The sequence below is a fragment of the Sinohyriopsis cumingii genome, chromosome 2 (assembly GCF_028554795.1).
Source record: "Sinohyriopsis cumingii isolate HCF-2022 chromosome 2, ASM2855479v2, whole genome shotgun sequence".
Taxonomy (NCBI): domain Eukaryota; kingdom Metazoa; phylum Mollusca; class Bivalvia; order Unionida; family Unionidae; genus Sinohyriopsis; species Sinohyriopsis cumingii.
Window position 1 is genome coordinate 105876598 of NC_142962.1, and position 13172 is coordinate 105889769.

Here is a 13172-nt window from a genome sequence, read left to right on the forward strand (position 1 = left end):
TATACATGTATATAAGAACAAAACCATGTCTTATGGACACATGCTTGTGAAGAGAACCACATTTTACAAAAAGAATGTGATCGGACACATTTCGTAATAATATAGCGGATGCAGCAGAACCGTCTTACACGGTATTGTTGATAACGTTGTTGATAGCGTTGTTTTTTTTTTTTTTTTTTTTTTTTATGGGAGGGGGATACATTTCATAAACGTAAAAATATTGGTACGGATTTACGTGTTACTGTATTTTCATTTAATGTTTTGCTGATTACGAAATCTCTACATTATGATATTCTATTTTATGTGATGTTGAGAAGATATGCTCGTAGAGCTACATCCACCAACAACATAGGGGGTGGCAGTAGCTCGTAATCACATGGTCGCGGGTTCGATAACCGCCCAGGAAACCCCGGTAATCTGCCCCCGTGTGTCCTTGGCAAAGACTTCTAGCTCCCATTTCCTCGACATTATCTAGCTAATAACGTACTAAAAGTGCCGTTAAAACGCACAAAACAAACACCAAACCAAAACGCCGAATAACAATGGTGATTTGCAATGTGGGGTTCCTCCAGTGACGTCATACGAGCTGCCTCAGTTGTACATATCCTGAAAAGGGGGTGTGGGTATTGTGACGTGTACATTTGAAATTAAATATCTCGCTTTCTGTTCACATCGAATAATTTAGAGTTTAGTGATCTTGGAGTCCCAGGTCAACGTTTAAGAGTTTCATTATGGCTGTGTAATATGGAAATATGGACAGAACATCCGTAACGAACGCCAGCTCATTTTTTTGGGATTAAGACGGTATAGTGTAAAAGGATAATAATAGTTATTTTATACAAGATTCGATAGCAACACGGGTTGTTGGAATATAGGGTGTTACGCAATTTGACCTGCGCCTTCAGCTAATAGAAGTAGGGGGAGTATAGGGACAATGGGACTTACCATTAAAATATCCCTGGGGATGTATATGGATAAGATTTATAGGGACAATGGGAATTTAACATGGGCCTTATTGGGCCTGTATACGGATAATAGGAAAGTAATAGACAAGGTGACATCACGGTACTTGACATTGTCAACAATGTGGCAAGGAGCTGACCACAATCGGGCCAAACTGCAAACAGTTCAGCGAGTGGCGGGTAGCGGGTGGCGGGTAAGTCCAGCTAGTTCATAAACTATACCAATAAAACAACGCTTGGCAGGGGCGGGACTAGCGGGATATAGACATAGACATATAAAACCTATACAACACCTAATCTATATAATCGACAAAAAAACATTTTTAGGCAAAGAGAATAAATATCTTTTCGAGGCATATGAGTGGCCCTGAAAATGGCCTTTGGTTGTCTTCTTCTTAGTCTTTTAATTTCTTCTTTTTCTCTACCAACTTCTTATTCTTTCTCCTACTTTCTTGGCAAACCCCAAATCTACTATCCACACACGGGAAGAGGAGAAAAACACACCCAAATATACTATGCACACACGGGAAGAGGAGAATAAAAAGAAACACAAATATAGTATCCACAAACGGGAAAGAGTCAAAACAAAATCCAAATATACTATCCACACACAGGAAGAGGGAAAAAAACAAAAAAAAACAAAAAACAATTTGCTATCCACACACGGGAAGAGGAAAACAAGATCAAAATATACTATCCACACACGGGAAGGAGCAAAAAGTACAATCCACACACGGGAAGGAGCACAAAAAGCCCAAAATCTACTATCCAAACATGGGAAGAGGGGGAAAAAAATTTACTATCCACACACGGGTAGAAGAAAAAAACAGACCCCAAAATATGCTACCCACACACGGGAAGGAGAAAAAACAACAACAAACAAACAAACAACAAATATACTATCCACACACGGGAAGGACCACAAAAAAACACCCCAAATATACTATCCACACACGGAAAGGAACAAAAATAAAAATAAAAAAACCAAATTCTACTATCCACACATGGGAAGAGGAGAAAAAACAAGCATCAGATCTACTCTCCACACGCGGGAAGAGGAGAAAGAAAAAAACCCCACAAATATACTATCCACACACGGAAGAGGAGAAAACAACAAACCATAAATATACTATCCACACACGGGAAGAGAAGAAACAACAGGTCCCACATTTACTATCCACACACGAGAAGAGGAGAAAAACCAAATAACAAATATACTATCCACACACTGGAAGAGAAGAAAAAAAAACAACTAATATAATATCCACACACGGAAGACGAGAAAAAACAAGCCCAAACATACTGAGCACACAAACGTACGCGAACGCATACAAACACACACTCTACTATCCACGCACAGGATGAATAATAAACAAACCCAAATATACTATCCACACAAACATACGCCAACACATACAAGCACACACTCTACTATCCACGCACGTGAAGAAGAACAAACCCAAATATAATATCCATACAACGTACGCGCACGCATACAAACACACACACACACAGACAGACAGACAGACACACACACACACAATCACATCAATAAAGGAGTGAGTGTTTATAATCACAATTTGGCAATTTAATTAGTATCTCTTTTCTAGAGTATTGGGGTAGACCTGAAAAGGGCTGTTTTGTGGACGGTGAGTTTTGGCAATTTTGTATGGTCTACGATTGCATCCCCGTCTGGCGACAGGCTTTCCCACAGGATAATGTCTGCTTCTTCGAAAAGAGAAGGATAACTCTTTCGTGACCACATGGCAATCGACAAATCCTCTGTCAGGCCCCTGTTTTTGTTGCTTCTGCTGTTGTTGCTGCTGCTCTCTCTGCTCTCTTTGCTTCTGAAGTCTATACTTCTCCGTCCACTCTTCTTGTTCTTTCTTGATTTCCTCTCTGAAGAACTCTTCTATCAGGTCTTCGACCACTTTCAACATTCTGACATTCTCTGTCTTCAGGCTTCGGTATCAGGGTTTGCCTGACACGATGTAAATTCACGTAAGCTTCGTTCAGCTTGGCTAGTCTTGCACAAATCTTCATAGGAGGATGAGTCAACAATGGATGGTCAGACTTACTTATATTGAATTAACGACGTTTTCGCCCAACAAGGGCATGTACGTCGCTTTTATTCATGCACAGCAGGATGTTTATTTACTCCTGGGGGAAGGAATAAGTGCCTCATCCCCCAGGCATTTATGTGCTCACAGAACACTATTTAATTCAGCCATTAGGTCGTAGGAATATTATTTTAAGTACCTAACGACCTGAATGTAGGACTTACATGAGTGGGAATGAACTTAACACACACTCATGCATAAGTAGGATAATTTCAGTCTGCTATCACTGAGCTAGGTGTCGACCAAAGCAGTAAGTGACGACATTAGCGAAAGGTCGCCACTATGTCGTTACATCGGGACACCCATGTTTGGACGGGTGGTAATAGTACCACATCTCCGTCGTGGTACAGAGGGTCAGTAGAAGCAAGGGAGGAGAGGTACCAAGAAACAGGCGCAAACGACACAGACCCTGAAACGCCAGTCCGTACTTAACCAAATCTAGTCCAGTTATTTAATGGACATAAATAATACCAATAATAGTGTAAGCCACCTGTGCAATTAATCAAATATATTGAGTCAAAATATTTCAAAAATGGTTCATTCATTAATAAAGTTGGAATTTTGTGTACAAAGTGTACATATAGTAAACTAATAAATACCAATCAGCGAAGTCAAAATGATTTGTACGTAGTTCGTATCACGCATAAGAAAAAATTAGAGAATAAACAATTTGATGGCGGAAAACCCCCAGATCAAATTAGGTTATTAAAATAGATATTATCAAAACTGGTTCTCCGGCCAAAATGAGAACCACATGTATTCGACCAGGCAACTTTGAAAGTAACTCGGCTTGTACACCTTGAGTTTCAGGAACGTCTAATCTTGATATGGTCTCCACTGGCATTCGGTCTGGCATATTCTTCACTTGTGGGCAGCACCCACCCCTATGTGGCCTCTTCAAATAAAGTCTGCCATCTTTTCCCAGTCTTGATACTTTTCAGCTGCAGCATACATACTGGACTAATAATGCCAAGCTCTTTTGCCTTTAGACCCGACGAGGTAAGTAGGTTTCCGCGAGCGGCTTGCACATGTATATGCCACTCTCCCTTTTTTGCTGTTTTTCTTGGTTATTCAGAGCCCATGTGTATCACGCCTTACCGCTCCTATCTCTGCCTCTTTCAAATGATGGTCGGCGCTCCAGATAATTTGTTAAGACATCTCCTGTGGTGAAATGGGTCGGTTTAGTTGAATACGCAGTATGCAATGCAATGCAACCGCTGAACTTTAATATCCCTTTATGGCCGGTGCCATTCTTTTCCATTCCAAATGGTAATTCCTGGCTGCTTGTAGTTCCATGATTTTCCCGCTCTTCAGCCGCGATCCTCACTCACGAAGTGCTGTGGTCGACGTCCTCTTGCTGACTGCTGATTGACTGACTGACTGAATGAATGCATGAATGAATGAATGAATGAATGAATGAATGAATGAATGAATGAATGTGAATGGATGGTCAGACTGGAGACTGCCTCACTTTATATAACTCAAGCACAGACCCGATAGAAAACATCCCTACGATTTTTGTTGGGCCTGAACGCTATGATAGTTTTTTTTTAGGGTGAAGAATAGAGATAAGTCAAATGACATGTATAATGATAACAGTTGAAAACAAACGACAGACACATTTTTCAAAACACAACAGTTTTTATTCAAACAGCAACCATCCAACAAATAACAATAAAACAAACTATTTTTGACAAGGTTGACAACGTTGTGAAGTAAAGTGAGACTTCCACTGATGAAAGTCATTAGGAAATTGATGTACACTACGTTTCCTAGCTAAAGAGAAAATATAGCCATAATGGTCACAAAATCGTCGATCTACTTTGTCATCGTTTCTAGATGAGTAACGATCAAAATAAGTCACTAAATGTTCTAAAGAATATCCAAGACTGCGTTGATGAAGACAATACACATAATATTGTCCACACACAATGGAATTTGTGCCTTGTAATTTCACATTATTGAATCATGTCGCCTGGCATTTATTCTCATAAAGTCGATGATGTCGTCTTCCAAAAGTGGCAATCCATACAAATCAAATCAAAATTCTCCACACAACCTTCTTTCGGAAAATAGACGGCTTCCCGGTGGGTTCCTGTGAGATGACTGTCGTCCGTTTTGTTGGCATAAGCTTAATGGTCTTGAGGTTTGCAATGAGGCAGTTCATCTTTAACAAGATTCCAAGAAACAGTGTACGAAATATTGTTCTAAAGACAATAAAGTTCCATGGTATCCAATTGTTGTGTTGTTTTGTTTTTCTGGGGTTTTTTTCACAGGTAATGATAAGTCATCAATTCAATCCGAACTTTGTGCTTGAAAATCTCTGACAAGTAACCGTTTCAGCGCTTCGTCTCCGCACTCTGAGCCAAGAGAGCTTCGATGTGATGGATCTCTAGAGCAATCAATAGAGGAGAGGAATGATCACGCAAGTTTTTATATCACTTATGCAACGCTGCTTCTTCCGAGATGAGACTCCAAGCTTAGTCCAGATACTTGGTGAAGGAGTGGTCGCAGTTGTAGTGCCAGGTGAGGCTGTGTTGAAGGATATGATAGTCACTTCTTTCTATAGTCGATGACTTGCGAAGCGTCGATCAAAACTGGAAGGATATCCTTTCCAACGTACATTGACTTCTTTGACACGTCGTTTTCCCACTTTTAGGGTTCATCGTTCGAGAATGCTTTCGGTGTCGCACACTTCGTCTTCTTTTTTAGTCACACGTTGTAACTCGGGCAAGAAAAAATATTCTTTTTAACACTTCCCTGTTCATGTCATCTAATTTATAGAGGGCAGGATGACGGCCAGGCACTCGTCCAATGACACGAAACAATTCGGTAGTCCAGTTGAGTAAGTAACTTTTCTCGAAAGTGTGTTTGGTTTTACTAATGCGCACTCAATCTCCTGCTGTCAACAATTCATCTTACTTGGGGACATTCACCGTCGGGGAAGTACTAAACAGGCGATCAAAAATAGTCACTTCGTTGTCGGGAGACACTTCTTTGGGGGGTTTCACGTCAAATGCTTCATTGGTAAAATTAGTTGTACGCTTGGACCAAAAGCGGAAAGACGTCAATGTACCTGAGAGTGTTTTGATGCGTAAAATATTTCCAAATGCGTTCTTTCAATGTGCGTTGTAAAGGTTCCACGATGCTGACTTTGGTTTCAGGATTCTCGGTGGCGAAAAAATGACGTTTGTTTAATTCTTTTTGGAAAGGTTGGTTAACAAATTCGGCGCCTTTGTCGGTTTAACATAGAAGAGGGTGACGAAAACTTTGTGTTAACACTAGTTTTAAGGCTCGCATTAACTCACTTCTCGATTTGGAAGTCAATGACACGACCCAGAAAAAAATGGAAAAGATGTTGATGACACAAAACAAATATTTGTAGCCACGATTGTAGGTGGTCAAATGAGAGACAATCTGCTAAATCGGCTTGCCATCGATGATCCATGTTCTCCACTCGGATGCGACTTCTGAAAATGTTTTGTCGAATGGGCTTGTGTAAAGTGTCTGTGGCTTGTTCTTGTAATCGTCGTTGCACTTGATGTAAATGGTGACTTTTCAGACGGGTTTTGGCAGCACGATACATTTTCTAAACCCCACCATATCCCGTAGGATAGGATGGATCGTAGTAAATGCTGGCTATCACCTTCTCCATTTTTGTTTATAAGTCACCCACTCTTCACTGATGCTACTCTTTGTTTCGCGTGGTATTTTCCTGGATTGTAATGCTTTGCAAGTCCTGCGAGCGATAGGTGTCGAGGAGGAGGAGGTTGTCTGAACAGGGGTAATCGGTTGTTGTTTCACTTCTGTCTTCACCTTCCGTTTCTCGTCTGTGGCAGAAGGGGTGGCCATCATTTTTTTAATCCATCTAATTCTGGATGTAGGCGGTGTTGTTAGCTTGCGGACGTTCTCTGGTGGTGTTGTTAACTTGCGTAATTTTTCTAGTGGAGTTTGAAACTATTCTTCTTCTCCTTTTTCTGTCCTGGTCACAGTGGGTAGTGGTGGCTGACTTTTCATCAAGGTCTGAAAATCTTTCAGAGTCGGTTGAGCTGTTTCGTCTACATCTTTCTTATGAAATATTTGCAGTCGTTGAAATAGTTGACCGTACCTTTGTGATATCGATCCATCAACAATTTCAATTCGTGTTATAAATGGGACATCTCGGTCAAATGAGGATTGGGAGGCAAATGCGGGGTCTGTTGTCCTTGCCAACGATCGTATTCCATCCATTGGGTTGTGTGGGTTTTAAATCCACGAGTAAATAGGCTTGAGCGTTTTGAGTGGCGTCGTCGTACGCATGAATCAACCAAGGCGTTCCTAACTGTTTAGCTCAGACTTGCACTTGCGATTTATCTCTACAGCTTTTAAACAAGACCACTTATTGAGCATTGAGACTGATGGTGCGATGGACTTCACTTTGTTGAAACACATTTTGAGTGATGTAACTGACACTGGCATTACGATGATGCGCATAAACCACAGTTTAATTTCTTCTTCGTATTCGTCTAACATGTCGTCGAAAATGACCAGATGGGTTGGACTGGGGTCAGACACGATCTCGTCATCTTCGCCAGGAATGCATTCAACAAACACGATGGAATCGCCTTGACTTTATTGCAAGAGACTGTACGCCGATAGCCACTCTTTGTAACACCACACGATCGATTGAGGTGGACGATCGATCAAATGATGTTTATGTTCGATCAAACGATTGACAAATTCTGTTTTGCCTGAGCCGCTAGATCTGGCAATTAACATGTGAAAGGGATGGCGAAGATAAAAGGCCTCCCAACTAGAACGATCTATGCGTTCATCGATGATTTTGAAAGTGGAGGAAGAGGGAACATAGACAGCAGAGGTAGCCATATTGCAGGGACACGAAGGCATACAAGATATGAGTTTTTATACTTTTTACAGGACATTTCTCATTTGCCTTCTGTGTGATTATTATATTTTGGTTTATTTTCTTCTTACCTTGTGTGGATAGTAGAGAATGAGTTTGTATGCGTGCGCATACGTTTGAATGGATAGTAGAGTGTATGTTTGTGTGGATAGTATAGTATCTGTTTGTGTGAATAGTATAGTGTGTGTTTGCATGCGTTCGCGTACGTTTGTGTCAATAGTATATTGGAGTTTGTTTTTCTCTCCACTTCCGTGTGTGGATAGTATATTTGTGGTTTGTTTTTTCTCCTCTTCCCGTGTGTGGATAGTACATTTGTGGTTTCTTTTTCTCCTCTTCCCGTGTGTGGATAGTAGATTTGGGGTTTGTTTGTTTTTTGCTCCTTCTCGTGTGTGAGTTGGGAGACATATTATGTAACCCCGCGACTGGGATTTCCTCGCATCGGTCAAAACCCCAACGTAGATTATTTTTATAACCCAATATTTTCCTTTAAAGTAAAAAGAATTCTTAACTAGTGTTCGCGTCCAATGTTTACATGTGGCGCATGAATATAAATATGTTAATGAGGGCTGTGGTGTGACCGTTGCGTCCGAAGTACACAGTTTATTCGCGTGAGCAAAGAAAAATAACAACATAAAACGTCGCATAATAATGTGGTATTATCACATTTAATATGTAGATGTTATATGAAATTGACAATAAATAATTAATATTTATTACAAGAAACTGTTTCATTTTCATCAGTTCCAATTTTGAAAAGTTATATTGTAAATAATAAAACGATATTGGCTACTCAACTCTACTGTAGTTATATTTAGTACAAGCTGTAATGAATAGTAATATCTTGCATTAGATTATTCATGGGTAATTAGAGATCTGTGTCACTATCTTATATAACTATTCTATTTTGTGGAGGAGATGAAACTGTTTGTGACATGCTTGTGTTGTCCTTAATATTTATTGTAAAATTATCCCCGTGTATATTAGATCCTCCAAAAACTGGCTCGAGCGAATAACCATGTGCTAAACGTTCAAATTCACGGATTCTTTGAACATTTATTTCTTTTGTCCTGGAAATATGGCAAGTGCTACATTGAAATTTGCTTATGGATTAATGTGTTGACGGATAAATGATTTCTTCTGGCTGGTAAGTGCATTATTTGTCATTAAATAGTATAGGTAAATTTTTGATTTAACCGGGGCGAAATGGAATTGCTTAACAAAATTAGAATAAAGCATGTTTTATATAACACTTTTTAGGCTGTTACTAGATTTTCCGAATTGTTAAGAGAGTTAGGAGACTATTAAGTGTATAGGTATATAGTCTATGTGCAGGGATCAGTGTTTTCTGTTATAGTTCACTTCATACAGCATTGAGAATTTTATCCTATCTGTAGCACAGTCATTTTTCGGGTCAGCGTCATTAAATGTAGCAAACAACATATAATTTGTTTCACACGAAGTATTTAAAACTAGTTAGGTAGCTTTAGCTACATTAATGACGCTGACCTGAAAATGTACTGAGCTTGGCCAATTGACCTTGCTGCGTGGAACGAACTAGCATAATACCCAAACAAGTTCGACATCGTATGCGTTTGTGTCTTTGTCTCACTCGAAATGTTTTTATGGTGTGTTCTCAGAGATGGATTTGCCTTAAGTTACTATGTTTTTGTTATATATTTGTTGCTGTTGTTGTTTGTTTGTTTGATTTTAGTACAACTACGTCAGGCACAGCGGAAGACAACAAGGGTTTCATTTTTTTTAAAGTAAAGTTCTGGATTGACTGAGACGACTGGTCTGAGACGACTAGACTGAGATAAGAAAAGTAAGGTTAGCAAAACAGCTAGATTTCTCTGTCGCATGGGTGAGAAAAGTAGCTGGACTATGACACAAAAAAAGACCCTAAATATTTGCCGTTGCCAGTGTTTTTTTCACTGCACGCGTATGATAATTTGCGTTTTGAAGTATTACCTCAATCAACTCTCAGCATTCTGCACATTTTTCCTTCTCATCTGTATGACCACCAAGCAGATTAACCTTTTTACAGGTGAAATACCTATACAGTACACTATACTTCAAGCTGACAGTAACTTGTTTGTCTTCATGCGAAACGTTTTCTTCTATCTGTTAACGTTACTTTTATTGAAAACCAATCTTCCGGCGGTTATGTATTTCTATATTGATGAAGATAATTTTGAAAAAAAAAAGAGATTATTTACAGCAGTATTCATACATTTGTTCCACCAACTTGTAAAATTGAACAATTAACATGACGAAGACAGAATTAGGTTTCGCTCGAACATTATAATTAGCCTACGCAAAATATATTCAAACTCCAGTTTAAAATATATCATATCTAAGTTACACATTGTTACAACTCTTGGTCTTAAACTAAGTAAAAGAAAAGAATGAAAACCAACAAGTTTTGTAAAATTCAAATTATAATTTGCTTCCCTAAAATACAAATGAAAAATTAAAAATAACTTACATTTCGGTGAATGACCTACTAAATAATCCTAATGTTCTATTACAAGTCCAAAAGTATCGATAATTCCAAATGAGTTCCAGTGATATTCCGAATGAAGTTAAATATATTGTGTTGATGTGACATTAGTCTTGGTGCATCACAATGATATATTCCAAAATGTCTTTAAATGAATCATAGTAATTCCAAAACAGCTATCAAATACTCATGTCTGAGTAATTTGTAATTCCAATATAATAATTGCATCATATTAATTATATCCATCAACAGAATTAAAGACAACTATATTACCCCTCTAAGCCTGATGTTTATGTCAGGAATAACCCATTTTCATTGAATCGTTCTTTATATAAAAGACTAAGACGAAATGTAATCTAACTTTGTCAGCAAGGTTGGGTACTTTAGCAGCTAGCCAGTCATGAAATAGGTAAGCCTGGTTTTTCAAGGAAACCAATGACCTGAACTCAAATCGTATCAACATGTTTACTTCTATCATGAATCTATATAATGTGTTTACTAAAATAACTTCACCTTAATGTGCAACCCCACAGTTATAGCGGCTATTAGTATTTGATCTGTTATTTACTAAATGACCATTACAATCTATAATCATGAACATTAACACATAATATAGATATTACGATACGTATTATGACGAAGTTTTCAAAATCCGCTCAGTGATACAAAGGGGCACAAGGATACATGCAGTCATCATGAAACATAGGTATGTCTACATTAAGATTGAATGATATTCCAGTATTGTCTGTTTTGAATCGTGCTTGTATTATCATGACGTGAACAAGGAAACTAAATCAAATGAAGCCATTTTTCACACAAAAAATGACAGCATTTTTTAAAAGTATCTTAACTTGTAGATTAATTATAAATTATAATAATTCTCTTTTTGGATATCGCAAGCTCAAGACGGAACTTGAGATGAGGCCAGATTATCTAACAATACAAACACTATAACTTATTTTTTTTTGTTATACATCTCCAATTTATTAAATAATAAATTAATTGTATTTAAATATCTTGTCCCGAAATTAAGGCGAATATAAATATGTTTGCTGAGAAATCTTTTTCTAAAATATTTCTATAAGAGTGGAGCATGTATGATATTATGTGTCTTTACGTTATGTTGAGTCTTTCAAGTCATGTTGTTAACGTCAAACTAAACTGCAAATAAATATACTGGGTCACCCCTAGGATTGCATTTGCAGAGAAAGCTACAAGCTCGGTATATAATACTATTAGTATATAATTATACTGGCATAACATATGTCATACTTGCGTTGATGAAATGTTATTAGAGGTAAATCTATTTCACAAAACGTAGTAATCTACTGTGTATTTCCCCATAACGCTTGACTCTTCCTCAAAAGATGATAAGTCATACAAAACTCGAAACCCGAAAAATAATTCAAATGAGAAACAAATTTGATTTTTTTTTTGTGTTTTTAAAGCATATTGTATAATATTGCCAAGCAAGAATTATACATGATTAAATATTAAAAATACCAAACAGTGTTCAATATCTGTCAATATTATCGTACATGTATTGTAATTTATATGAATAATTAATATACTGATTTAACACGGTAACAGGTGGCAAATGCATTACGGAAAACAATCGAACTGTTTTGCATTTTCAGTCGTTGCAAGAATTATTAATGCAACCAACGAACTAGAAACAGATACTATCACATTTTTCCTGTTTTGTACTTACCATTTTCCACCGCTATCGCCGTTATTTCGTTCCCGTTGAGGAATTTGCTGTCAGGCGGGTATCGTATTACACAAAGGTCCAGCGACCACACATTACCGTTAAAAGGCCTCTCAGTTTCGACTCTGAACGCTTCACTGTACCACGTCTTTCAGACTCTTATTAATATGAAATATTTTATTCAAGCGTTACCCTTTCACGTTCTAGCATCATTCATTATTAAACATGAACGTACCTGTTTCGTATTCGATCAATAATTTCCGTGCTGAAATATTGTTTGGACTCCAGGTTTAGTTTTAGAAACTTCTCGATAGAGATTACGATGCTTTTAACACAGATTTAACTGGCATTTGTTTGAAACGTGAGATAAAAATAGAATTTTGAAAGGTGATATTGGTTTGATCGAAATACGTCAATTGCGCCACAGCTAAACGAATCTGAGTCTTCACTAGCGACAGCGATCAATTCAGTTATGAACATGAAAACGATTAATAAAATTGCCTCTTTTAATACACATTACGTGCACAACAGCTCCGTTTGATTTTTACTTTGGATTTTATATCCACTCTACAAACAAGAAATGGTTATTTCATTTCTAATTTGACTGAACCTTACTGACAATAAACATAATGACATACAGACTTACAGTAATCGTCGCCTGCTTCTCTTGACTAAAATAGTGAAATTGTTCTTCACTTTGACTGTTGTTTGGATCACATGCTTTTGATATAAATCTCAATTACAATCTCTATCTCTCTCTCTCTCTCTCTCTCTCTCTCTCTCTCTCTATCTATCTATCTATCTATCTATATATATATATATATATATATATATATATATATGTTTATCTGTCGGATGTCCATCTATCTATCTATCCGACAGATAAACAATAAATAGAGTGATGCGTACATTAAGGAATACAAAGATAGGCTGCTCAGAGTATAGAGCAAACCAGGTTAAAACAATGGCTTCAAAATAG

General features: G+C 37.8%; 1 protein-coding gene across 1 annotated transcript in view; it reads right to left on the bottom strand.

The window, feature by feature from the left end:
* Positions 1-12444, bottom strand: part of LOC149805560 (uncharacterized) — a 32633-nt gene extending 20189 nt beyond the window's left edge. Inside the window, exon 1 of the mRNA XM_089936420.1 lies at positions 12197-12444. Within this exon, the coding sequence (XP_089792546.1) occupies positions 12197-12199 (3 nt within the window). The 5' untranslated portion in view covers positions 12200-12444. The remainder of the gene's footprint in view (positions 1-12196) is intronic.
* Positions 12445-13172: the final 728 nt, after the last annotated feature.